General features: G+C 39.6%; 3 protein-coding genes and 1 long non-coding RNA gene across 6 annotated transcripts; 2 read left to right on the top strand and 2 right to left on the bottom strand.

Moving 5' to 3' along the window:
• Window positions 1–355: 355 nt before the first annotated feature.
• On the bottom strand, window positions 356–5,578 carry LOC149407382 (uncharacterized). Its single transcript, XM_089620034.1, has 5 exons — window positions 5,439–5,578; window positions 1,857–5,286; window positions 795–799; window positions 610–688; window positions 356–442 (listed from the first exon to the last, which is right to left on the bottom strand). Exons 1-5 carry the CDS (start codon window positions 5,576–5,578, stop codon window positions 356–358), a joined length of 3,741 nt encoding a protein of 1,246 aa, XP_089476160.1.
• A 3,367-nt stretch (window positions 5,579–8,945) lies between these two features.
• Window positions 8,946–10,745, top strand: LOC149407381 (ATP-citrate synthase beta chain protein 2-like). Its single transcript, XM_089620030.1, has 5 exons — window positions 8,946–9,294; window positions 9,560–9,684; window positions 9,784–9,886; window positions 10,439–10,475; window positions 10,653–10,745. Exons 2-5 carry the CDS (start codon window positions 9,585–9,587, stop codon window positions 10,743–10,745), a joined length of 333 nt encoding a protein of 110 aa, XP_089476156.1. The 5' UTR covers window positions 8,946–9,294; window positions 9,560–9,584.
• Window positions 10,746–11,172: 427 nt separating this feature from the next.
• Window positions 11,173–11,649, top strand: LOC149407380 (uncharacterized). Its single transcript, XR_016301356.1, has 3 exons — window positions 11,173–11,250; window positions 11,339–11,409; window positions 11,488–11,649. It is a non-coding gene; the product is annotated as an uncharacterized LOC149407380 (long non-coding RNA).
• A 5,748-nt stretch (window positions 11,650–17,397) lies between these two features.
• LOC149407379 (uncharacterized) lies at window positions 17,398–25,837 on the bottom strand. Of its 3 annotated transcripts, XM_089613235.1 has the most exons (16): window positions 25,325–25,837; window positions 23,686–24,380; window positions 22,441–23,454; window positions 21,496–22,197; window positions 21,327–21,398; window positions 21,158–21,238; window positions 21,027–21,064; window positions 20,846–20,933; window positions 20,579–20,728; window positions 19,870–20,061; window positions 19,702–19,781; window positions 19,499–19,571; window positions 19,271–19,372; window positions 18,972–19,077; window positions 18,194–18,284; window positions 17,398–17,966 (listed from the first exon to the last, which is right to left on the bottom strand). In XM_089613235.1, the coding sequence occupies exons 1-16, from the start codon at window positions 25,686–25,688 to the stop codon at window positions 17,777–17,779; spliced, it is 4,038 nt and encodes a 1,345-aa protein (XP_089469361.1). In that variant the 5' UTR covers window positions 25,689–25,837; the 3' UTR covers window positions 17,398–17,776. The 3 variants fall into 3 exon arrangements, with proteins under 3 accessions (XP_089469361.1, XP_089469375.1, XP_089469367.1); XM_089613249.1 differs by lacking the exon at window positions 18,194–18,284; XM_089613241.1 differs by lacking the exon at window positions 21,327–21,398.
• Window positions 25,838–27,556: the final 1,719 nt, after the last annotated feature.

Genomic DNA, 27,556 nt, shown 5'->3' with positions numbered 1-27,556 from the left:
ATCAATTTTATGTTTATAATTATAATTTTATGTTTATAGTTATAAATTTATAATTTTACATATATAATATTAATCGTGTTTAAATGGATCGTAATCGTGTTATTACTCGTAATCGTGTTAGTTGGATCATATTCGTGCGGGTCGTAATCGTGTTTCGTGTCGACCATTTAATAATCGTGTTAATCGGTTTTTTTATCGTGTTACCGTAATCGTGTCGTTTTAAACCATTATTTAATCGTGTTAGCGTGTTCGATCCAATTAAGAACCGACCCATTTATTAAGATCCAAATCCGCTTTAAATCGTGTCGTAACCGTTTCGTGTTTCGTGTCCGGACCAAATTGCCACCCCTACCGTTTACACCAAGTAACGAGTCGAATAACGGATATAATTGCTATCCCTAATTGCAAAACTACAGTCACCGGCCACAAGAATGTTCTTCACCTTCATTTTAGAGCCAAAATGATTTATTTTCAATATCAAAAAGAAAAAATTGTCAGACATAAAAGTTGGGGACCACTGACGAATATATATTATTCACAATAAAATATGGCCTTTATTTTTTCGCTAGCAATAAACTATGGCTTTTGGATAAACTAGAACAAATTTACATTCAAGCACTTTGCCAGAAGGAAAAAAGAATTACAACTTAAATCTTTGGTAACATGTTTCGAAATTCCACCCTCGAAACTTTGGACAAATTTAAGATGTTATCGGTAATGGAAAAATCATTGATAAAAATAATTAGATAATGGATTAGTTCATCATTTTTTTTTAATACAAGTTTCCCTTGTACCACAACTACAAGCAGTTAGAATAAAAGTATACATGCAAAAATACATTTTAAATTAACACAATACTAATTAAACATTATATTTAAAAAAATCTTATATAACTCTAATAAAACACACACCAATGTAGATTACGATGGAATTTGGATTATTGATGAAAATGTTGATTGTTTAATTATACATAATTATATACAAATATGAGTAAATAAGTTGGTTATTCTATATTACTATTTTTTTTCTAAATAAGACGAATTTAGAAATATTTATTTACAAACAAATAACTAATATTGTTAGTTTTGTCTCTATTAATTACATATTTGTAACTAAACACTTTTAGATCGGTCTAATTTGAAGAAAAAAAAATAGTAATATGAAATCAACACTTATTTATTCTTATCGGTGTTTAAACCCGTAATTATATATAGATTTGTTCGTCAAATTTTCAGGAAAAATCTATGCATGGTTTTCTAGCCTCATCATCAATCTCTTACAAGGTTTGTCGTCAAACACTTGAATGTGACTAGACATTGCGTCAACAAACAACTTAGTTGCTCGTGGTGAGCACCTAGAAGTGCATACATTTAACTAGTTAAAAGTGGAAAGTGTAATTCTGATAAACATAATTTTATTTATTTATTTATTATTATTATTTAAGGTTAAAATATTTTTTGGGCACAAAATCCAATGTGTTTCATTCATGCCTTACATGTCTTCTTCAATCATTCTTATTGTTCCTATTTGGAAGTTAAAATACGTACATCTTCTATTCGAAATGTATGGAAAAATGAGAGCCCATACCATCAGTCCTAACTTTTTTTTTTTAGTAAACGTGGACGGCACCACGGCAAATAACATTAAACTCTCATTTAGGTGGTGGAGGAATACTGTGGTTACAACAAGGCTAGTTGATCATTAAGGACGTTCCGCATCGCACAAGGTGGGACAAGCCCCTCCCATTGCACATCGGATCCCACATCAAGAGCAAAACGAGCCAAATTATGAGCCACAACATTACAAGTTCGCGAGATAAAAATAACCTCAAAACCCAAGAAATTTCTAGCATGTACCTTGATATCGTGGATGATAGTACCAAGTTCCGTCGGCGGGGTCGTCAAGCACGCACAAGCACGAACCACTTCGAGGCAGTCAGATTGAATCACAACCCGGTGAAACCCGAGGTTTTCAGCCAACATCATTCCCCGGAGGACGGCGGTGGCTTCCGCTATAGGAGGAGAAGAGCCAACATGGTTTGCCGAGATGGCCGAGGAAATCACTAAGCCTTTATGGTCTCGGATAACGCAGCCGGTACCGAAGCGAAGTGCTCTTGTATCCAAGGCCGCGTCAACTGAAATTGCCACGGCACCGTGATACGGAGGCGGCCACGTTAGGTTCGTCATGCCGCTGCCCGACGAATTGGTCTTCAAGTTAGCCGCCCTATAAGCTTCAAGGTAGTCTCCGGTCCAACTCACAAGCTCCTCCGGAGACCATTTCTCTTTGCCGGAGACCACGTTGTTTCTATGATTCCAAATTTTCCACACCAAAACAACAAAAAATTCAAAGTTACGTACCTCGACGGTCTCCATGGCCATAGTGAAGTTGCTAGTGATGTCATCGTCAATCACATGTCGAACCACTTCACTAAACCCGGCAATCTTCCACACCTTCCTCGTCCAACGACAACCCCAAAGCGCGTGTGAGATGGTTTCCGGCCCTCCGCGGCATAGGGGGCAGCGGTTATCGTCGGTAATTCTCCGTCTTTCGAGCTTGGTTCCCACCGGAATCCACCCTTTACAAACCCGCCACGCAAATAGCTTAGTTTTCGGCGGGATCGAGAGTTTCCAAAGAGCGTTCCACCATGAGGAGGAAGAAGAAATCGTCGATGAGCTAGGCCTCGGGGACCCGGACATAGCCACTCTATACCCGCTCTTCACCGAGTATTCGCCATCTTTGGAGTAGTGCCATCGAAGAACATCGGCCATCCCGGTGCGGCTAACCGGAATACTAAGAATGGCATCCGCGTCTTCGGGAACAAACATGGCTCGGACCAAGGCTTCATTCCACGTGCCGTCAAGACTTTTTAGTTCGGCAACACACATATCCTCGGGAATGAAAGGAGGATCGATGAGAGAGAATCGGTGAGAGTGGGGGATCCAACGATCGCTGCGGACCATAATCAATTCCCCGTCGCCAACTTTCCATCTAGATCCTTTCTCAAGAATTTTTTTTCCCCATATCAAGCTTCGCCACATCGAGGAACCATTAGAACCACACTTAGCCTCCAACATATTTCCATTCGGGAAGTAGCTTTCCCGAAACACCTTCCCGACAAGACTTCCCGGTCTCCGAATAAGGCGCCAAACTCTTTTAGCGATGAGAGCTTGGTTAAATTTTTCCAAGTCTCGGAAGCCAAGGCCCCCCTCCTCTTTGTGCTTAGTCAACTCCTCCCATTTGCACCAATGAATTTTTCGCTCGTCTCCGCCGCTACCCCACCAAAATTTGGCAATCGCCATGTGGATTTCGGATATGAGGGTCTTGGGAAGGCGAAAACAGCTCGCCATGTAGCTCGGAATGGCTTGGAGAACCGCTTTGATGAGGACCTCTCTCCCGGAATGAGAAAACCAAATACCTTTCCATGACTTAATCTTCTCCCAAACCCGTTCTCTCGCAGCCGCGAAGATCTCCCTCTTTCTTCGTCCGGTAGAGGTGGGGAGACCGAGATAGCGTTGATGACATGAAGTGGCAGCCACCCCAAGGCTAGTGGCAATCTCATTTCTCAACTCTTCCGAAACCGTTCGGCCAAAACAAACCTCGGACTTCGACAAATTTACGCATTGTCCCGAAGCCGCTGAGTACATCGCAAGACACCCCTTAATAGCCCTACATTCCTCCATACATGCGCGGAAAAATATAAGGCTATCATCGGCAAAGAGCAAATGGGAAACGTAGAGGTCGGCCCGGCCAAAGTGTACCCCGTGAATATTACCTCTTCTCTCCTCCTCCCCGAGTAACGACGAGAGGCCTTCCGAGCAAAACAAAAAGAGGAGAGGAGAGAGGGGGTCACCTTGTCGGAGCCCGTGTTGGGGAGTCACGTGTCCCCTTGCCACCCCATTAATGTTAAAGGAGAAACTCACCGATGAAACGCATCTCATGATTTTTTCCACCCATCTAGCGTCAAAACCCAACTTCAACATCATAGCCTCGAGATAGCTCCACTCAACCCGGTCATATGCCTTAGCCATATCAATTTTAAGAGCCGCACAATCACCATTCCCGAACCTTCCTCGCTTCATAGTATGGATGCCTTCGTAGCAAACCATCACATTATCAAAAATTTGTCGGCCCCCCACAAAAGCCCCTTGGTTCTCCGCTATAAGATCCTCCATGTGAACCTTAAGCCTCATCACAAGACAACGTGATACGATTTTATAAATCACATTACAAAGACTAATAGGTCGGAACTCACTAACCTTTGTCGCCTTGTCAATCTTCGGGATAAGAGTGATTACTGTATCATTAATCGCCGTGATCGAGTGTCCTTCGTTGAGAATCCCCAGGCAAGCCGTAGAAACGAGGTCCCCCACTATACTCCAATTTTTTTGGTAAAAGAGAGCTGGAAACCCATCTCTTCCCGGCGCCTTGATGGCCCCCATTGAGAAAACCGCTTTCCGCACATCGTCTCGATCAAAAGGTCGGAGTAGCTCGTCATTGATCTCAGCCGTAACCCTCGTCGGTACCCCCTCCAATGCGGCAGCGATACATTCCATGCTCGGGTTTGAAGAGGTAAACATGTCCTTAAAATAGGACGAGATCACCTCTTCCACCCCGGCGTCTCCTTCTTTCCAAATACCCGTCGTATCAAAAAGGCCTCGTATTTCATTCCTTCTTTTCCTCGTCGTCGCCTTTCGGTGGAAGAGAGAGGTATTTTTGTCACCACAACGCATCCACGTCAATCTACTTCTTTGCCTCCAAATTTTCTCGTCCTTCTCAAGGAGTGCATCAAGTTGTCGTTGTTCCCGTCCCAACTCCAAACGGGCAGCCGCTCCTCTTTCCTCCCTGGCTCTCCGGACCCGAGCTTTTTGGCTATCAATCCTAGCCTTCAACCCACGTCTCCTCCCAATGCCCCATTTGTCCAAGCTAGTTTTACATTGCCGGATACAATCAAGGACCTCAGGAAGGCCCGCCCCCCTTTTATCACATGACCATGCCTCCCGGATACGAGCAACACATTCCTCCTCATCACACCACGCTTCCTCGAAGAAGAACCGCCTCGGCCTCTTGGGCCCACTCGTGCTTCTATCTCCACTAGTCGAGAGTAGGAGTGGTCTATGGTCCGAGCACCAAAATTCTAAGTGAAAGACCTTGGCCCTCGAAAACAGCGCTCCCCACTCCGAATTAACGAGGCATCTATCCAGCCGCTCTTGGATGCTAGAGGACGATGAGCTTTGCCGCCATGTGAAGTCCGCCCCGTCATAACCGAGATCCATGAGGTCACAATCTCTACAAGATGGCGAAAAGATTTGAGAAGATGTGGTTCTCGAACCCTCCCGTCACGCAGCTCTTTGTTGTCCAAGACCTCATTCAAATCACCCATCACCAACCACGGACCCTGCCACGCACCCACGACTCGCCGAACTAGCTCTCATGAATACTTTCTATTCCCCGCCACCGGATCCCCATAGAGACCCAGGACCCTCCACACCAGCCCATTCTCGTCCGTCACCCACCCGTCAATATGGAAACGAGAAAAGGATCCAAGCACGAAACACACCGGGAGCTTCCAAAGCAACATCAGCCCTCCGCTACGTCCAACACAATCAACCGAAAAACAACCGTCATAGCCCAATAACACTCGGACTCTCTCCGCCGCACTACGTCTAAGCTTAGTTTCCGATAGAAAAATCAAATCGGGCTTATGCGTTAACGAGTGCGACAGAAGAGCCCTCTTCGTCCTGGAGTTGCCTAACCCCTGGACGTTCCAAAATATGGAATTCATTGCGTCCGGCGGCCCTCATCATCGTGGGGCGCCGCTTCAGTTTCAGAAGTGTCCGTAGCCAAATCCATATTACTAGAAATTGCAGGGACGTTGTAACGCAATGAGGCCAAACCATTCAGCCCCTATGGACTCCTCAATGTCAATACAGGAGCTGATACATCAACGGTTACCAGCACATCACTCTTCGGTCCGGGGCTCAGTCTCGCTGCCTTGGTCGTCCCCCTTTCATCCGTTCCCGACTCGTTACCCACCTCCTCAGTGTTCTGGTAGATCTCCAACCCGTCCTGTGGCAAAGGAGCTCCCGGGAGCCGAGCTCTTTTTTTCCAAGACGTCCTCGCCAATTGAGCGCCACGGCTTGAAGGGATTCTCGCCACCAGCCCTTGTCTACCGATTGTTGGCTCGTCAAGCCCACCCGCCCTGTGGGAGCTCCCAGCAGCGAAGGCAAAGTGAGTATCATCTCCCTCTCCAGAATTAAGCCCGGTCGTATTAGCAAGAGCAGGCACTGCCACCGTCGTCGTTTCCCCTCCACTGCCACCCAGAATGGATTTGTCGGGGTCTCCAGACTTCCCCGCTGCTTGGATCGCTTGTTTCCCAGTGGCCAAACGAGATTGTTTCACCCCAACATCCTGGCCCAAAGCATGTTTTCCAACAGTTGGGCCCGGAGTACTTTGGGCTTTCTCATTAAAGGATTTTATTTTATCTTTAATATTTGGGCCAACCTTCCCTGGGCCCACGACATGAGAAGCGCCATAATTATCCACGTGGGTCGTCACTCCCTGCCCAGTGTTCTTGGGACTTGCCGAAATCCCATCATTCGAGGCTTCAGAGCCAACGGTATTGTTGCTTGGGAAGGGACGCACAGCCGGCGTAGCGCGCGAGTCTCCAGGCTTATGATGCGAGCCTGCCTCAGGCGGTCTAGGATTTGACGCCGCCGAGCTAGTTTGGCTTCGAGAGGACACCGTGTCCTTTCCCCCAGCAGAACTACTCGCCGCCGCCGAAGTCTTCACATCTCGGTGCTTAGATTCCCGTCGAGTATGTTCTTTTGGATCCAAACCGCGAACCCGAATAATAGAGTTGGAGAAACGGCTTGGGGCCTCCGCATTTAACCAAGTCCCATACCTCTGTTCAGCGATCGAATCACCCACTCTGGCCCCCTCCACTGTGCAGGCCCTCCATCCATGGCCCAACCGGCCACAGAAGAAACATAGGTCCGCAAGTTTTTCGTATTTCAATTCAACCCACGTTGGCTCAACATTGACTCCAAACTTAATATGAACTCCCCTCCTCAAAGGTTTGGTCACATCAAACTTGAGTCGTAGCCTGATAAAATTGTCCTTACATCTACCCTCCCTGTCCTTATCGATACGGACCACTTGTCCAATTTGCTTCCCAATAACCTCCCCCATTTTTGCTGTCCGAAATAAACAGGGCACTCCATGTAATTGGACCCAACTCTCAGAGATCTTGAAACTTTCCTCATTGAAACCACCATCACCAGGGTCAAAAAGCACTAAAAGGAACCTGTCAAAGAGCCAAGGTCCCGTCTCCAAAACCCTAGCTTTATCCACCGGGTTTTCGAACTTGAATAGCAAGACATCATCCTCAAGATCTGAAATCTCCAAACCTCCTCGCGTCTTCCATAAGCTTCCCATGACCGACTTCAAAGCCTTTTTGTTGTATGGTTTGTGACACAACAACCTCCCCACCAAAGAATCCTTAAGGGAAATTGCACTCAGTCCAACCTCTTCCTCATCCAAATTGAGCACCACCTCTTCTTCATCTGTAATACCCAAAGAAGACCACTTCTGACAAAATTCCTCCATCAGAACTCTTCTCCAACCTTGACAAGCAAGGACAGAACACACCAGCCTCCCCAAACTACAAAGCAACACGTCCTTCTCCAACCAGTACTTTCGAACGAAAGCGACAAAGGAAAGAGTCAGACGAGGCAGAGCAGGAGAGTGCAGGAAGTTCTAGAGAGAAAACTCGTTTCACACTTAATACATATATTCCCATCAGTCCTAACTTCAAATACCCATATTTTTGTAATATCAAACGCACATAGATATAACAAGAGATATCAACTAATAGACAAAGAAATAAGACTTAGAGCATACCCTAACAAAAACTCGATGTTCTATCTCCTTGACGTTTAATGACTCCAACCACCGATATACCCAATTTACAGAGAGTTTTTGAAGTTTTGAGGTGGAATAGAGATATCAAAGTTCAAGGGTTTGAACAAAACATCTATTCGCTTCACATTGTACGCGAAATTAATTTGCGTTATTATGAGTGCGAACAAGCCTATTGAAATCAACGGTGAAACATCAATGTTGTAATATTATTATTTGTCATTGCTAATATTATTATTATTCATTTATGAAAATAGTTTTCAAATTCAATTTTTATCTATTCCGTCAATTTTTAAAAATTTATTTTTCCGATTCATTTTAGCAAGTTGATTAAAATTAATACCGGCTGAAAAATCGATGGGTAAATCTTCATTCTTATGTATCGGCCAAGACGAGTTCAAATTGAAACATGTGATTTGTTGATTCAGTCGCAGATGAATCTGTGAACTTAATCGCTAGAAAGCTTTTCACAAGGATTATGAGTGTTTGAGGTGCTATTGGGTGAAAAATTGCCTCTCAAAATGGGACACTTACAGTGGTCAAACCGAGATAAAAAAAATAAAATAATAACAACCCGCCAAGGGAACGTCGGCCCTCAATGAAGCCACACTGGCCAAAAAAATAAGGTCGGGCGCGCCCAGGCAAGCCAACGCCCTTGATGAGGACCCTACCTATCATGGGCGAGACCTTCATCATGCCGAGCGTGCTCGCGAGCCATGGTTGATCCCGCCAGTCATGGGTGAGCGAGCCCTCCCCAGGCACTACTACAAATACAGTTTTTCGGTGCGGATGACTTTTGGGTGCGACTTTTCGCACCTAAAAGTCGCACCAAAAATTACTTTCGGGTGCGACTTTTCGCACCCAAAAGTCACTGAAGTAACCAAAAAATTTCGCTGATTTTTTTTAAATTTGGGTGCGAAAAGTCGCACCCAAAAGTTTATCTTACCTTTGGGTGCGACAAAGTCGCACCCAAAAGTCCAAAACATTTGTCTAAAAAATTAGCGGGATTTTGTTCCCTCTTATTATTTCACTTCTAAAATTTCTGCCAAAGAAACGTGAAAGGAAAAAAAAGAAGAAAAGAAAAGAAAAGAAAAGAAAGAAGAGAGAAAGGAAAAGAGAGAGACCGAGAGAAAGAGAGAGAGAGAGCCGAGAGAAGGAGAGAGAGGAAGAGAGAGCGAGAGAGCGAGATAGAGGAAGAGAGCGAGAGAGTGAGACGGATTCGAGCTCGCGGAGGAAGACGTCGGCCGACAGCAGCCACCGAGACCGAGCATCACCTCGCGCGCGCGGCCGAGAAGGAGCGAGCGCCACCGCGAGCACGCCGAGGACGCCGGGAAAAGAGGGAGACGGCGCCGAGGAGACTGGATTTCGGGAAGCAAGGTAAATAAAATCTTCTTCCCCACTTCTTAATTCGGATTCTAGGGTTCGTTTTAGGAATTTGGGGGTTTTTTTATTTTAATTGAGTTTGAGATAGAGGCTTGGCTTGTTCTTCTCTCTCAGCCATGGGAAAATGAAAACCAGAGGAAATGATTATACCAAAAAAAAAAATTGAAAAAGGAAAAAATTGGGTTATGTTTATATGGTGGTGTGGAATTTTATACAAGTGTGTTGTAAAATGCTCAACGGTGTGTGTGTGTGTTTTCAGATTGGATTGCCTTTGATTCGGCGCGATGACGACCGGACAACTGTTCTCGCGTACGACTCAAGCTCTGTTTTACAACTACCAGCAGCTTCCGATCCAGCGAATGCTTGATTTTGACTTCCTTTGCGGTACGAGAAGCTTTATGACGAGTATCGATTATTTGCATGAAGTTCGATTCTTTTTGGTGGAAATGTGTAATAGTGACGTTACTTGTGTTGTGTGTGCAGGGAGGGACACGCCGTCAGTCGCCGGAATCATCAGCCCCGGCTCAGAGGGATTTCAGAAGCTCTTTTTCGGCCAAGAGGAAATAGCAATCCCAGTTCATTCGACGTGAGTCGTGTGTAGATAGTTCAGATATAGATTCAATATAATTAACTTGCTTGGTGTGTAATTCTCGGGAGCAAATTCTAGGGCTGTGAGAGAGATGATATAGTTATGCTACTGTCGTATTGTTATGAATTTGATCTGATTTGGTTGATGAAACAGTAAAGCATTTGATAAAAGTAAGAACAGAATATACAGATGAACAGTTGGTAGTATTGATAGGAGTATATGGGGTTCGGGTAATGTTAGAGACCCGTGGCTCTTCTCTATTCTTTCACAAGAATATTTCCCGAAATGATTCGATGCCTTTCTCCAATAATTCTCTCCTAAAAAGACTAACATAGCTTCTGATTTTTGCCTTATATGCAACATCCTAACAGAAATCAACATTGCTAAAACGCTTTTGGGTGTGATGTGTATTCCCTCCTTTTATTTCTAATCTTAACATTGGCATCAGATGCTGAAATAATATATTGCTAATATGCAACTGGAGGTTGGTATATATCATGCTAATATATTGTTTTAAAATTTGTTTATTCATTTATTTACTGGAAATAGAACTTTGCCTCATTCAGTGCTGCGGCTTCTTCTATGGGTGCACTGAAGCAGCCGACAATACGAGTCGTGGCTATCATCGCTGAGGGTGTTCCCGAGGCAGACACCAAAGAATTGATTGCCTTCGCTCGGTCAAACAACAAGGTAAAGACCGAGTACTGACACACAAACAAACCCAAATGGGAATTTCACTTATTGAACGACAATGGTTTTGCAGGTTGTTCTTGGACCCGCCACTGTTGGTGGCATCCAAGCCGGAGCCTTTAAGATCGGCGACACAGCCGGAACTATCGATAACATCATTCAGTGACTACTCAGTTATATCAAACCTTTCGTTCTAAATTATATTCGTCGGAAAAATTTTGCAGGCGAGGAACCGTGTTATGCCGGCGTCCCTATGTCTTCCATTGTCGAACAGGGTCTCGGCGTGGGAGACGTTATCTCTCTATTGTGGTTCAAACGCAGCCTTCCTCGTTACTGTACTCAGTTCATCGAGGTAATTAATTGTCACTATAAAGCTTCGATTTTTATGCTCGATTCATCGGAGGAACTAATACATTTGTGATCGGTGGTGTTAGATTTGCGTTATGCTCTGTGCCGACCACGGTCCTTGTGTCTCCGGGGCTCATGTCACGTGTCGGGTAAATAATAAGTCAACAGCTCTGTCAAAATGGTTTGTTTGTTGAATAACAGTAGAGCTAAGATAATAACGGGTCTATATTTCATTTATCTGACCAGGTTTGTTGTCTATCGGCCCGCGATTCGGCGGTGCCGTCGACGACGCTGCTCGCTACTTCAAAAACGCTTACGACAACGTAATCCACAATATGAACTCTTCAAACCCACCATTTTTTTTCATTTTTTTTTTAAAACTAATAAGCTTTATGCTTCTTTGTTTTGCAGAAGCTTTCACCGTACGAGTTTGTCGAGAGCATGAAAAAGAAGGGCATTCGTGTCCCGGGGATCGGGCACAGGTCTATACATAAACATTGTCAAATTATTTGATTCAAATATTATCTTACTGTTTAATTTTTGTAAAAAAAAAAAAAAAGGATCAAGAGAGGGGACAATAGAGACAAAAGAGTGTAGCTTCTTCAGAAGTTTGCTATAACAATTTTTTTATTCTGTGTATTATGTGTATTATGGACCATTTAGGTATAATTTTTATTTTTCAATTAAGCAATTCAATATAACAAGTTTCATTCAGCCTTTTATTTTTAATTGCTTATAACATGTTTCATTAAATTAAATCAAGTAATGTCATTTAATTGCTTTTTATTTTATAAATAAATTAAGAATCAAAGTCACTTTCAAATCAGATGACAACTAAATCACAATTAACAATGACATTTTTCAAAGATTTAAAGTCACTTTATAATAGAGCGACGTCTAAAGTACTATTTTTTTCCCCAAAACTGACTATCGGGTGCGACTTTTGACTATCGGGTGCGACTTTGTCGCACCCAATGCTCTTTTACCCGCCTTTTCAATGGATTTTTATGACATTTTAGGTGCGACTTTAGGTGCGACAAGTCGCACCTAAATGTCGCACCCGAAAGTCATGACTTTTGGGTGCGACTTTTCGCACCCAAGGCCTTTAGGTGCGGACTTTCAGGTGCGGAAAAGTCGCACCTAAAGTCGCACCCAAAGGGTATCTTTGGGTGCGAAAATTGACTTTTGGGTGCGAAAAAAATCGCACCCAAAGGTCTTTTTTGTACTAGTGAGGTCTCGCCAGTAGTGAGACATTGGGGGGACTTGTGTGTGCTTGGATGTTAGAGGTCTCGCCCATGACGGGCGAGACCTCTAACATCCAAGCACACACAAGTCCCCCCAATGTCTCGCTATCTATGGGCAAGACCTCGCTGCTTGAAGCGAGCCCTCGCCACTTATGTGTGACCCCTCGAGCGGGACCTATCGGCCCAAGGGCGAGACCTTACCTCCTAAGGCCAATGCACTCACCTTAGGTCATATGTCTTCCCACCTAACCACATTTATGAAGTCCAACCTCCATCCCATTCTCTTTCTCTATAAATGGAGGACCACCTCAAGGAGAATGTAAGTTCTCTCTAACCCGCTGACTCTCTGCACACACACAACTCCATACTCTCTTTTCCTCTCTCCAAATACTAACATTTGAAGACGAGATAAGACCCCTCCACTTTGATATTACACCAATACTAATGTTAAGAGTCGAAGAGTGCGTCAGGAGCAATCCCTTCGCCCCCTTTCGAGTTCATTGTTTATCTCTTCTCTTGTAAGACTTAAACCAACGAATTCCCGCCTATAAGGACGGTGATCCAAGAGAGAACGACATCCGTTTACGTGCGACCTCAGAGTCTAGTATTGGGTCGAACCGCAAACGGCTCTTTGATGTTAGTCTGAAACTTAGCATTAATATGAGGTTGTTAAAAATATATTTAGGGGACACATTGTGTAAGTTATAATTTGTTAAACACTATTGTGTTGAAATTAAATAAGCAACAATTTTAAAGTGATTCTCAAATTACTAATAACCTTTTTTTAAGACTTTTTATCACTCAAAATAGCGCTTTCATTTACTTCTTTATTAAATTTATTTTTTAACATAATTATTTTTTTATATAATTTAATAATACGAATAGTAACGACATTCAGGTACTTTCTCACTTCTCATTTCCTTAAAAAAAATGGTCAAGCGGCTATATAGTCAAATAGAACTTAAGCTTTTGCAAAATAGTCATAGTTTGTCAACTATAAGCAAACTAGCCAAAGTAAGATTAATCTAGGTTGGATTAAATTTAATCTCAACGAACTATAAAGACATAATGTAAGGTTTATGACGGCTGGATTAAAATTAATCGAGGCAGGATTAAATTTAATGACAATCTAGAAATCGAGGATCTGAAGCAGAATCGAAACATCTCCTTCTTCGGCGACGCGATTCTTGCGTCATCGACGCTCGCGATGTTCCCGATCGCTCCGACGGCGGCGGGGAAACCGGATCGCTGCGGGAGAAGACTCGACGGTCTTAGGGCGCCTTCTTCGAAGACGATTCTCCGAGCAACGTCGTCACCGGAGGCGGCGATGACGGAGACGGCGAGGGCGGCGAGATCGCGGAAGGAGTGGTGGTCGAGGAGGACGAAGCCGATTCCGCCGATGAGGACGAAGTCGATTCCCCCGGTGGCGAGAGTGAAGCCGATTCCGTCGATGAGGACGAAGCCAATTCAATCATCTAGTTAAAGTTTTTGAGAGATGGTTATTTTACCAAACAAATGAAACTATTGCTATTTCGCAAAAGCAATAGTTTGGGATTGGCTAGTTCATACCATTTTTCCTAAACAAAAAATGTAAATCCTTCCTGTGTAAGTTAGTTTCTAACAAATTTCTTGAATCAGGTCATTATGGAGATCTTTTTAAGTGAATCCAAATTGACATGTTCACACACATATAACTATGAAAGATGAAGATAATATGACTATATGAGTGAGGAAATTGACCGAGAAACCCCACTTCGCTAAAAACGACAGAAGAGGACAATAATAAAGTGAGAGCAAAGGACGAATGGACATGTGACTCACGAGATCCCAACCCAACTCAGCACTGCCTTGCTTTCAGAAAATATCCTCTTTTTAATAAGCACTATATTTGAATTATAATGATAAAAATAATAAAATATAAATTGCATTAGACAACGGGGCTAACTCCAACTCCACATCAGTAAGTACATCATACGTGGCCGCAAAAAAAAAATATCTTTTTATTTTTTTTTTTAGGGAAAAAAAATAGCATAAGACAACGAGGCTAAACTCGTTCTTAGTACATGATCACAAAAAATATCTTAGTAAAGTATAAAAAGCATAAGACAACGAGGCTAAACTCGTCATTGGTAAATGATCACAAAAAATATCTAAGCCTCATTAACTCTATAATTTTGAAGTCGTCACCTTCTTTACATCAAATTTTTATGTTATTTTAAGATTTACAAAGTCTAGCACCAATAGATAATTATATGTTACCAGTGCCAAAATTTTCTAATTACATTCAAGTAAATCTAGAACGGTCACAATTTTTATTCCAACCACCCATATAAAATTCTGGCGGGCGTTGGAATCAATTATTTTGGTTCTGGAAAGAGAGTACAATACTCGGATAATTTTTTTCGACAGTGCACCGTACTTTAATTATAATTTTTTTTTTGTTTTAATTCTAGGCTTGGATTTATCTCCAATGACTCGAACTTTTACAATTCGCCGATGCAATATTAAGTTTTCCAGGGAAAATAATTATTAAAACATTGTTTATTTACGTTTTTATTTATTTTTGGAACTAAAAATTTCTGCTCTGAACTTCCGATCTTTTATTGGCGAAAGCCAAAAGAGGAGTTCCGGCCGAACGCCCAAAATAACACTTGACTAATATAAATTTAGTAAGATTAATAACTATAAGTGCAAAAAAAAATTTAATAGAAAAAGAAAAACTTTTATATAATTTAGGAGGGTTGTAGAGCTGTAGTTGGTGGCTTGGTGCAAGGAAAATATAAACACCTATAAATAATTCATTTTCAACTCAAACTACACTTTTTCCTTCCGATAAAAAAAAATTCAAAAAAAAAAAACCTACACTTTCTCCTGCAGCACGTGACAACGTGTGTTATTTCTTTGTGATTAGTCATTGACATTATTAGTTAATATCCATCTCCCTATTTTTGTTGACTGCCCCCTAAATTCAAAACTTAGTTAATACAACGTCCATTCTATACTTGATATAATTGTGTATATCGTAAATATATAAAAGCAGTTTACAGTTTATAATTGTGTATCTCTAAGAAAAACTTCCGTCAGTCAAATATGCCACTAAAAAAGGAATTAAAAAAAAAGAATTAAAAAAAAAATAGGCTTTTACCGCTGTTTTTATCGGGTCACTCGGACTCAAATATTTTTAGTTAGACATACAAAAAGAACTCTCAACCTAAAAGGATATATGTTTATTTCTCTATATTTTCGTCGGTTTTCATCAAATTGTCGTCATCCTCACCACTACCAGTCATTTTTTTCGTGCGAACTAGTGCCAATGATCTTTAATTAGTGTAGTTTTAGTTTTATTAGATTTGTCTCAGATGAGAGAAATACTTTTTTTTCATGGGCATGGATCACAGTCGTCGAAGTTTTTATTAGTGCTACTTACAAAGACCGGCAGCTCAAAATTCTTGTTGCAATTATAATTGTGTTTGTGATTAATATTGAACAATTTCTATATATGATAATTATAAAAAAAAAATTGCAACTTTTTATAAAAAAAAAATAAAATCTTCTCTAAGCAATCGTTATACTTTAATTTTTTTTTTTTTTTTTTATCAATATACTCCAGATTCTAGGAACCTTTTATTAAAATTAATTATAAGAAAACTACACAATCAAACAAACGAAAACTTCCCCTAACTGACTTAATTTTAGCTTAAAGGCGAAAATTATAGATTCTAGAAGCTGTAGTGTAATCAATCCAGTAAAATAAAAGCTCGTAATTCCGAGTTCTCGCATATAAAACAAGGGTAAGACTTGTCTGAAAAACTATCATAAACATATAATCTTCATCTTCTCTATCAACAATGCAGGAACCCTGTGCATAAATGCACTACTTTCATACAAAAATAGTTAATTTGAAAAAAAAATCATTAAATGGCCGTTTTAAACTTATTTTGTTTTAATAACTACACTATGTTTCAAGTGACATCTTTAGATTAAAAATAGTTGCTAGGGAAAAATGCCCTCGTGTTAATTTTGGAGTCTATATATTTAGTCGAACTCTATTAACGACTAGCAATGCGATTCCAATAAAGGCAAACATATTTGTTGATAATAGTGAATAAAACAAAACCCAAGCAACTATTCAAACAAACCGATTTGCATTACAGAAAGATATTAAAGGCTAAATAATCTTTTCTTATCAAATTGGATTGAGAATTCATGGACCACTTGAATTTTCAAAAAGATGTAGCGTGAGAATTAATGAGGCAACTAGACCCAACAACAACCTTGCCACGTAAATATACAAATGTGGATATTTGTCCCCTTGACATGAAAGCTATGAAATCGACTTATTTCACAGTAGACTTATTTCCAGCTGTAGATAATATTTTTTTTAAAGCACTGTAGATAAATATCGGAATAAATATCTTCATTATTTTATTTTTACGCACACACTTTTGGAGACTTAATGGATAAATTTAGTCAATGAAGGAAATTTAAGAATAAAAGACAAACGCCAGCCGAAAAGGCATAATAAACAACTCGGCAATTGCCACGCTGGAAGTTATGACCCTTCCGAAAGTGAAAAGTGAAAATACAATCCTTTGAAAATTTCCAAAAATAGAAACTTCACCCAGATATCTCTGAAGCAACAATCTGCAGAGAGGTCACAAAATGTTTTTTCAACTTTGGATCACAAAAAGTTTCAGCTCGGCCTGGAAAAGATTCCCGTACCATAACAATGGTCGCCTAAGTAAGACATGCACTTTATTTAATTGTTTCAGATGCGTGTAATCGATTAGACTTGGATCACATCTTTATTTATTTATAGGGAAACAGAGAGACAAGACTGAGTAAAGCGATCCAAAATAAATACCTGCAACACAGAGCTTCATTTCATAGCAACAATGTATATAACCAGCATAGTAATGAGGACGATATTCATCTATTGCAACAAAGCTAAAGATGGTCAAAACGATTAACCGGTTTAACTGTTTGAACGGTTAGCAGTAAGCTGTAAACTGTTCAAAACAATATATATATATATATATATATATATATATATATATATATTCTTTATTTATACCCAGTTAACATTGAAAAATACGGTTAAAATTAACCATTTGGTTAATTTTAATAAGAAAACACCGATTAAAATTAACTGGTCAGTTAATTTTAACCGATCCAACTACAAATTAAAATACCCACCTTTAAACAAAGCTAAACGAATCAAGAAACTTCACCCTAACTAAAAGTGCCTTCCAAGCTTTGATTTATTTTTATGGAATATTGATCATGTAACACACCCCATTTACCAACATTCACAATATACAAATAATATATCCCGGGTTATGTGTTTTTACAATACTTCACAACGAATATCAAAGACTGAATTCACACTTGTCGAATTCAAATGAATGCTAAGATAGCATTCATGCCGAGAAGTTTCTCAAGACCGCCATCAGTTTGAAGTATTTGTTCTAGACTTTAGCAACGCACATAATATTATTTTAGGGAGCCCGGGGTCATTTACAAGGAAACCAAGGATAACCCGTTTGTATGAGTTTCAAAATCTGCAAAAGCTGGTTTCCATGTAAACTAACCTCTTTGAAAATGGTTACGTTGTTGAGCTTGAATCTTGCAATAAAAGCTGCGATACACATCTACAGATCCGTGCTATTCTCGAGTGCCCAACTTCAAGAGTCTCAGCTCCAGATCTTATTTTGCATGATAGCGACGTTAAGTATTGTGTCGTGACCAACGGAATATGTATATCACAAGGAATGATATCTGAAGGATATGTGCCACTGTTAAAGAAACACATCAAGAGACAATTTTACTCTGTTAGTAATTTGAGTGCATGAACATAACTCAAACTGGCGAGAAACTAAGCAAAGCAACAATGTATAATGTTCTTCACATTTTCTTTTAGAGCATAAAATGATAATTAACTGCAAGACTATAGGCAAGGCTCTCTATACAATAATGAGTCAACCAACAAGACAAGAATAGAGCAAGTGGAAAAATAATGTACCTAGACAAACAGGTAACGTCTAGGATCAAAATCACCTTCACACCACTGTGAAAATTGATGAAATTAAGTTGCAGATTAAGCTGATGCTGACCTGCAATGCATGAAAGTTATTCTACTTATCGCTCTAATATGCTCATTAATAAATTGTTGTGCACTCTAGTGGATGATAATAGGGTCAAGGCAACGATATATCATCGAGAATATGCCACATTTTTATTTTTCAGGCCATCCATCAAATAGATTATAAAGCTTAAAATAATTTTCTCTAATTTTTCTACATATATGTCCATTCGAGACAAGCTATCAAAAGCAATATCTATTCTTAACTACTATTTTTTTTAAACTAGGGTTTAGTCCCTAGGTCCTCCGTCTGACCCCGTAATATTTGAATAAATGGAAGAATTAGCAATAGCTTGGTGGGTACCTTAGGACCTGACCACTACACCAAAACCTTGTAGGTATTTTTAGCCACTGATTATGGTTCTCTGACACTTTCTGAAATAGAATTGTCTAATTGCAGCTAATTATAAAAACACCCTGGCCAGGATATGCCAAAAATGATCAATTCTGGGTTCAAAATAGCACATTTAAAACAAAATAAATTTGTCCACCTAAGTATGAAACAATTTGTTCTTGATATGAAACCTTGCACTGTAAATTTTGACTATTCATTGCCCATTCCTTACTAATAATATGCTAAGGCCCAACCAGGTTATAAAATTGAATACCAAATGCAATGAGGAACAAAGAGAATGATCATAATAGAGATATTAATTACCAGGTAGACAATGAAAGTTTGTCTGAACTAGATTCCCAATCTCTAATTGAGCCATCTGTACCTCCTCAATAACATCAAGCAAATTGCAAAGAAGAGAATGGGTTACCTGCAAATAAAGAATACACTGTCAAAAGAGTACAAAAAGTAAGTCGCGTGCTGTCCTTCCCATTATCCCAGCTGCAAATCAAATGCGATACTTGGAATATTTTCTAACGAGCTTTTAAGAAACAAGTAGAATATGCTAATAGAATATATATATATATATATATATATATATATATATATATATATATACTTACTTGAGTTGCCTGTGCTAAACATTTTGATTCAACACCTCTTTTTGAGACCTCAGCATTATACACAAATGCAAATGCAACAAGCGCATTCATGTTCGGAAAGTTCTGGTGAAAAGCAAATTAAACGGTAATACGGTTTAATAAACCAGCCAGGCAAACATAATTTTCCATAGGAAACGTAAATCATGAACGAACAAATAAAGTAGATAATGAATATCTAGACAGTATTACCTTCAGAATGATTCTATCATTCAACTGATTTGATATTATAATACTTGATACTGGTGCAGAAGTAAGGGTAAACCTGCGTAATTTAAAAAGACAACTCCCATGTAAATCTATATAGCCTGTGGGAATGAGAGAACAGGTTCATATATGGCGTCAAATTGCAAATAAAAGGGTCAGATTAAATAATGCCTACTGAGAGAGAGAACCTTTGGCTGAGGTATCCGCGATAATTGAGAAGAATATTGTACTGACCACTCTGACTCACAAAATCATCAACTTTCCACAGCTAAGAAATATAGACAGGGCATTTATATCAGTTATGTTAGAGAAGTAATACTGTTTGTCAACATTAAAGAGCCAGCAAGCAGAAAGACCTGCAAATCCTGGCGTACAAGCCTGCAGCGTTTTCTTTTGATTAGATTATCTTGAATTGATGCAAGAGTGACATCATAGCTTGCGTCATCTTTCATCTTACATTGTTTCTGAAAGAAATTACTTAAACCATTTATCTTTGTATCCAACACTTTTATCTCCTGTTTCATTGTGTCCATAGTATCACTTGCAACCTGCACACAAAGTTTAAAGGATAAGAACTTCATAGTCTGTGACATATTAGATATTTTCCTTTTTGAAGCATGTGCTTCAAAACTAAAAAAACCTTTATAGGAAGTACTATGGCAGTGGCATACCAATACATATTTCAAATGTAACTCAACTGTCAAGATCAACTACTAAATGTAGTAATACGTATTGCCACTTGAGTAACTTTTTGTGGTTCTTGTGTGCTTTTACCATCTTAAGTTTTAATTGACAAAACAAAGACTTGAGTATAATTAAGTAGAGGATGTGTTAACAAGTTCCATCTCAGATAACTTTTATTGCTATTATTTTCTTTCTCAGCGCAAAGTATTCTAATCTCAGTTTGGAAATGGATTTTACTCACGTACCAGAAGATGGTCATAAGACAACTTCACTTATCTCTAACTAACTGTGCAATAGCCATTCTAACAATGACAGCAACGTGCAATGCGATACTTCGCGATCCAAATTCCTAAGGTAATAACCCCCATCATATGTGCATACCAGGTGTTCACTGTGAAGATTAGCTGAACATGATTGGAGTTGATGGTCATCAAGTTGTGCGTCTCGTTTAGCAATTTTCGATTGTTGGATATAACTTGACTTCAACATTTGGCACTCCTGAAGTCCAGATTTCAGAAGCTGTGTGTTTTTCTGCTTGTGATATAAAGGTAGGTGAGAACCCAGTTAAATGTGAATGGTTGTAAGCTTTACAAAAGAATATATATAATCTTGTTTCCTTCCCCAAAACAACAAAAGAGTAAATGATACCAGTAATTTGTCATGCTTTCCGGACATCAACTTTAGCTTGGCCTTTTCATGAGCTATCTTACATAACAGCAATCTTGTTTCAGCTAGTCTGAATCAATATACGAGTCCAATTACCATAACTATCTTCTATAGAGATAAGAAATTGCAACTTTTTATGTCTAATAAGATATAATGAAACTACCTCTTCTTATGCCGAAGACTAAGTTGGTCAGCAGCTTTCTGCAAAAGGCAAGACAAAAGCTTTAATTGAGAATTACAAAAAAAGGAAAAGCAAACTTATCCACTACAAATAAGTATAATATATTTCTATACCTGAGAATGAATTTCAGAATGCAGTATCTCATACTCCTTAACCTTCAGAAAGTAATCCAAGATGTCTTCCAGTGAGGTAATCTATAAAATACTAACAAAGCATTTGTTTACTAACGTGGGTTAATGAAACATAGAAGATATTAATCAGAAAAATGCAAAGAAGGTTTACTGATTCAAAAGTTAGCACATCTATTGATGGAGAAAGTAAATGGCCTGCATCCCCCGAAATCTTTTGAAAAGTCTGCAGTAGGTAAAATGCAATAAGAGGAGCTTGGGAAATAATTGCTAATTTTGAGTTGCTATATTTGTAAAACTAGATATAGAAACAGTACACTTACTTCTAGCCAATGCTTCTGCGTTTGACTACTGTCAACTTTATCTTCTTCGTTAGAAGTTTGAACTATCTGCTCTGGCAGGAGCCCAGAACCATAATTTCCAGTTTTGAGAAAATGTGGACTTCTTTGAATCTTGGGACTTTTATTTGTTCGCTCTCCATCTTCAAGAAAAAAATCAGTGCTTCCTCTTTTCCGTACATCAGCGGACCCTGCGTTTTTAATAAGTGGACTGTCCGAAATGTGCACCGATTTGGAAGCAGAGTTGGGAAATGCTATATCTTCCATTAGGAATGGCGTGTTACTTCCATGAGTTGCATTAGATTGGCTCAGCCTGGACGGACTATTGATTAGTTCTTTCCTTAAGGAGCTTTCATCTGCTTTAGCTCCAGGAGAACTCCAAGTGAGCTCTTTAACAAGCGACCCTTGCAATGGCTCTTTCCTGGCTGAATTTTTGGCTAAATCTTTACTAGGGGAAATCTGAACTGTAACTTTCCTTGGTGATCTTGAATTTGGTTCTTTCATGAGGGGACTTCTAGTTGCTTTTAACTTTGTGGAACTCTGTGTTGGATTTTCCCTGTAGGAACTGCCCATTAGCTCTTTCCATGAAGCCACCATCTGACTAGGTGTTTCTCCCTGGTGATCTTGTGTCTGGACCTTCCCAAAGAGACCCTGGGTCCAATCTTTATTGTACGGGCTCTGGAGTATCTATTCGACCAAGAAGACCAAAATCAACATAAGTAATATTAGCAACTACTATGTCCTCAAGAAAACTAGTGATTTGAACCGAAAACACCACGGGATCTGTTAAAAAATAAAACAAAGTAATTTGAATGCAGCAGTGCAAGTGTGTGCCATTGTAGACAAGCTAATATATAACCCACTGACAAAGAGAAAAAACGATAGTAAAGGATTACAGAGTTTGAGAGCCTAGACATTGGTTTTACTTACAGTAGATGTGGAGGGCTGCATGTCCTTTACACTTTGGAGGTTTCTCTCAGAGCTTTCCAAATCGGTAGTCATGTTCCGTTTCTCCATTTGAGTCGGGGTATATCTTAAGGTTCTAGATTCGTATTGCAGTTTTCCATTTATCAATTCAGAATCTGTTACAGAAGTGAGAAGCATATTTCTTGTTGAGTCCGCTGAAATCAAGGTATCCCACACCATTTTTGTTCCGGGAGACAACAATTTTAAGGCAGAACGCAATGGCGTCGTTGATTTGTCGCGTTCATCATTTGAAAGAGCGTCGATTGACATGGGTTGCAGAGAATCACCGTCATTAACAAGGACAGAGGCTTCTTTTTGACCTAGCTTACTGGTACTTCTTGGGGTTTTTTCTTGATTCCCATCCAACCTAACCAAATTTCTGTCTTCATCGATTGTTTTATCAGCATTTTGATCTTCTGGAGCAACACTTGGACTATTAGCATACTTAGATTTCAGTTCTCTGCTATTTCCATTCAGCGCGCTACCAGCAGGAGAACTCATTGATGAGTACTTGGACAATCTGCGTTTCAAATTTTCAATTCCTTCCTTGACACCAGAACCAGGGTATGAATGATCATGGACTTTAAACTCGGACATTCTTTTGTTGTGCTTCACGCTATTGTCGCTCTGGAGATTTGTATGTTTCGAGGAGGAAGAAACTATATCTACACCTCTAGCTGAATTGGGAGTATTTAAAAATGATTGTCGCCCAGCAGATGACAACAGTGTGAATGGTGATGATACAGCTTGGGGTTCAAAATTGTTATCATTATTGGGTATGTATGTTCCTTTCTTGGGAAAATCTTCTCTTACTGGAGTCTTGCTCAACTGCCAGTTTACAGATTCCTGTTGTGGACCAACATCAGTCTGGAGAGCAAAACCGTCCACATTTTGTTGGGTATCGCTATGGAGAGATGGGAACTCCAGTGTTGACACGATATTTCTAGGGGTCGTCTCTTCAACTAATATTTTACTTCCCTGCTAACAGAGATGTCACAAATTTAAGCAGGCCGTGCGTATTAGAAAAAAGAAAAATAAAAGAAAAACAAAAGTGACAGCATTTTCATGTCCAAGTAGAAAGTAATAGATGAAGCTTCAGTAAGAAAAACAGTTCATGGGAACATTGAAAAACAGCATTTTTTAGATCGCATTGACTAAGCACAATCACCACATAAAATCACGAGAGAGAGAGAGAGAGAGAGACCGTACACTGATTAATTGATTTGGACGGCCTAGTTTATACTCAGAAGCACTGGGAGTTAGACCATTGTTTCTCTCAGATAGATTACCAGAAGAAATCTGATCAACAGACCCAACATTCGGCTCCCGCACTGTATTCGGAGTAAAAGCATCATCTGCGGATTTCTCACGAGCATCTACGTCACCACCTTTACTTTCATTTATGTGGCTGGCACCATTTTGGTCATAAGTCAAAACCTCATTTATGATCGGGGACTTAGAACCGACTAAATCAGCTACGATGTTAGCATCCAGATCACTGTTCCTTCCTGTCAAGAGGGCACATATGGTGGGAGATATCACCTCGAAATCATAACTCTTCGGGTTCTTATTCACAATACTCATATCATCGGAGTCTTCATCACTTCGTACACTTTCTCGGGGAACCAGAGGCTGAGAGATTAGCTTCTTGGGTTCTGTCAGTGCCATCAAACTTCCTGAACCGGTGGTATTAGTGTCCTTGCTTCCCGTCTTCTCTTCGAAATTGAGGCGGACAGCTGTCGGGGTCTTGGCTTCTTCAGATTCCGACCTCGCGAGACTGCGATAGTGCAGTGAAAACGCTGTTGTGTCCATGGTCTCTTCATGAATATCATCCGAGATACCCGAATCTGAAAACCGACCGGGCCTAATGAAACTTGACGAGACAGGGCCAAAGAAATCATCATCTGAAAATATAAAATCAACGAAAATAGAAGCGATTCAGTCATATCCCAACTCAGACCATCGATTTTCCCACAAAAATTGAATTCAACCAGCCCAATAAACACAACAGAACTACAGAACTTGCATATTTATCAGGAAATAATGCAAACATATATTTGAAAACAGAGTCCATACTTATCTGTCACTGCTGCCAAAAAACCTATCTCACAAGTCCTCAATATATCGATCTCTAAAATGTTGATTAGAGATTCCGAAAGTTTAATACAGTAGCTCAATTTTGTTTTCCAGAAGCTCATAGTGCAAAAAAACAAAATTAGAAATAGAAAAACACAGATCATCTTCCCACAAAAACCAATTTTAAGTATCACCATTGAATTACATTACGCTTCTTTCCATTACTTTTTGTAAAAAAAATATATACATAAAAAATAAAAATAAAAAAATAAAAGCATACACACAACAAGCTTACGAATAATTTTGATTCCTCAAGAACACGATTACTATACGAGTAATTTTTGCGCACCAAACAGAGATTCATCCAGACTGTAAAACAAATTATCCAATCCAATCCATTTCATTTCACTTCCTCTATATATTTTTTTGTCAAGAATCACACACAAACTTTAAGGGAGTGACAATTGTAGATAATGGCATGCATTGATGTTGAAGAGTATATATAGTTTACAAGTTTAGCAATTAAATGGTCTAGGAAGTATACAAAAACCTAGAAAATTCAAATGTTGTTATAAGCCTAAAGGCAAATAACTGAAATGCAAAGAAAATAAAGAGCAAAACAAGTTTTTGATTTATGATTGTCCAAATTACTCCACACTAACACTTGCCTTTATATAGGCAATCATGTAAAATATTCTAGATAATTTGCTAAAGCATTTTAATCTATAAAAAGAGGCTTATAAAAAATAGCTTAGGAAATGTGAACTCTCACCGTCAATGGAAGCTGCGGAGTCAGCGGTGCTGCTTCCACCGGGGGACGGCGATCCAAGCGGCCTAAGAAACGATTTCCGAACGCCGACGCTATCTCCGTCCTCGTCGCCGGAATCTTCGCTGTCACCTCCTAGGTCACCGAAGAACCCTAGGACCTCGTTCTCGGCGGCGGCGGAGACGGGAGGTCCGGCCTTGGAGTCCGGCGGCGTCTCGTTGTCGTCATCGCGGCGGAATATGTGGACGGAGGTGATTTCGGTGTCGGCGAAGCTCACGCGGCGAGCGCGTTTCTTCTTGAAGTGGAGACTGGGGGTCTCTCCCTCGGACTCGTTCGGCGAGGCGTCTGTCTCCGGGAGCCTCGACGCCATTGTCGGAGCGAGCGAGGGTTTATCTATGGTAGGGTTTGAGGAGAAGAGTATCGGAGGGAAAAGGATGAAGAAAGGTCTGGAGACTGAAGAGTGTCAGACCACTGAGAGTCAAGCGGGAATTAAATTTTTCATGAATTTTGAATTTGTGGAACTTCAAAAGAAGACAAAATTTTGATTTAAACAAAAAAATTTAATTATAAGCAGGTCTCACCTTTTTTTTCCTTGAGAATTACGATAAACTGTGTTGTTCCATTGAAGTTACAAAATTACTCAGGATTATATTTAAACAAAGGTTCGGCCTACCGTTGTCGTTGTCGTTATCGTATCAGGACTTCAATTTTGGGGTAAATCGGAGGGGAAACCGAGGGATATTCAGACAAAAAAAAAAAAAAAAATCGGTACCAGCAATAAACCACTTATCGTATAGGAAACCGACAAAAAATATAGAAAACCGAAGAGTATTCACACAAATATTTTGCAAAAATAAACATATTTTTCATAGTTCAAACTTATTTTTCTTTCTATTTTCCTCTTCTCTCCACTTCCTCTTCACGCTTCCCTTTTCAAAAACAAAAACAAAAAACAAAAAGCTCTGGGACGCCTTTGCTCTCTTCACTCCTCCGCCCCATCGGTCATCCTCTCGCGCGCACGGCCATCGTCGTCACCATCTTTTCCTTTGCCATTGGCCATCATCTCCTTCGTCATCGTCAACGGCTTATAAAGGTTTCCTATGTTGTTGTTCACTTGAGATAAATAAAAATAGACAAGTTTCGATCAATAACGCGATTTAATTTTGTTATAAAAAGTTTGAATTTTGGAAAGAAAAAAAAAATTCGTGTTCGTCACATTTTTTCAAAAAAAACTTCGATGTCTCAATCTGTAACTTCGAAGATTTTAGTATTAATCTCAAACATTTCAAACTTTTCTATTTGACCTTGTAATTCCGTGGTAGCTGTAAACATTTCGAACATTTTCAACTTAATAGCCAACAATTTTGAACATTTGAATATCATTTCGAACTTGTACATATTTGACTCTTTTTTTTATCTAATTTATATTTTCTAACTTCTTAACCGGTTCAAACATTAATATATGCTTTTTTATTTAATAAACATCATATAACCTGTTAAGAAGTTAGAAAATATAAATTAGATGAAACAGAGTCAAATCTGTACAGGTTAGAATTGGATATTAAGTTGAAAATGTTCGAAATCTTTACAGCTACTACGGAGTTTCAAGTTCAAATAAAAAAGTTCGAAATGATTGAAATAACTACTAAAATCTTCGAAGTAACAAATCAAGACTTTGAAGTTTTTTATGTAAAAATCTGACGAACACAAAATTATTTTTCAAGAAATCAAACTATTTTCTAACAAAATCAAATCGCATTAGTGATCAAAACTTACCAATTTTCAACATAGGAGGCTCGATATACTTTCTACAAAAGAACTTGAATTTTGAGGACGATAGACAATGGCTGCGACGGGATAATAATTTGGATGCCTTGAGATTGATGTTTTGTGCGTGAAGAAGCAAAGAACATGTATGATGTCTACCCTAGTGAATGTCGTGAGATTCAGATGAGCGTGAATAAGCAAAAAGAATGACGTGAGATTCAATAGAGAAAAATAAACGAAATAAGTGAAAATAATGGAAATAAGATAATTTAATTTTAAGGCATTTTAGACAATTTAATAGGTCAAATGTTTGGTTTTCCTAATAGGTCCAAAATATGGCTTGATTTTCAAATCTGAAGCTATATTGAGCTTGGAAACTCAAATTTCCCTTTATAATTCTCTATTTGTCTCACACGCCCGAAAGTGTTAATACCACTTTTAATGAGAATATAAGTTACTGAATTTAACTCA

Source organism: Urtica dioica, chromosome 1, assembly GCF_054948205.1.
Source record: "Urtica dioica subsp. dioica isolate 48M chromosome 1, U.dioica_male_clone48M_v1_H2, whole genome shotgun sequence".
Lineage (NCBI taxonomy): Eukaryota > Viridiplantae > Streptophyta > Magnoliopsida > Rosales > Urticaceae > Urtica > Urtica dioica.
Note: the sequence above shows the minus strand (reverse complement) of the source record. Positions and strands in the feature narration are given on the sequence as shown.

Coding starts and splice junctions, on each gene's coding strand:
- LOC149407379 (XM_089613235.1), bottom strand. CDS start 25,688: ATGGCGTCGAGGCTCCCGGAGACAGACGCCTCGCCGAACGAGTCCGAG. Junction 19,572..19,701: donor CGCGGATACCTCAGCCAAAG/GTTCTCTCTCTC, acceptor TAAATTACGCAG/GTTTACCCTTACTTCTGCAC. Junction 19,373..19,498: donor ATGATAGAATCATTCTGAAG/GTAATACTGTCT, acceptor GCTTTTCACCAG/AACTTTCCGAACATGAATGC.
- LOC149407381 (XM_089620030.1), top strand. CDS start 9,585: ATGACGACCGGACAACTGTTCTCGCGTACGACTCAAGCTCTGTTTTAC. Junction 9,685..9,783: donor TGATTTTGACTTCCTTTGCG/GTACGAGAAGCT, acceptor TTGTGTGTGCAG/GGAGGGACACGCCGTCAGTC. Junction 9,887..10,438: donor GCAATCCCAGTTCATTCGAC/GTGAGTCGTGTG, acceptor TACTGGAAATAG/AACTTTGCCTCATTCAGTGC.
- LOC149407382 (XM_089620034.1), bottom strand. CDS start 5,578: ATGTTGCTTTGGAAGCTCCCGGTGTGTTTCGTGCTTGGATCCTTTTCT. Junction 5,287..5,438: donor CCGGTGGCGGGGAATAGAAA/GTATTCATGAGA, acceptor GCCATCTTGTAG/AGATTGTGACCTCATGGATC. Junction 443..609: donor TTCTGGCAAAGTGCTTGAAT/GTAAATTTGTTC, acceptor TCTAAAATGAAG/GTGAAGAACATTCTTGTGGC.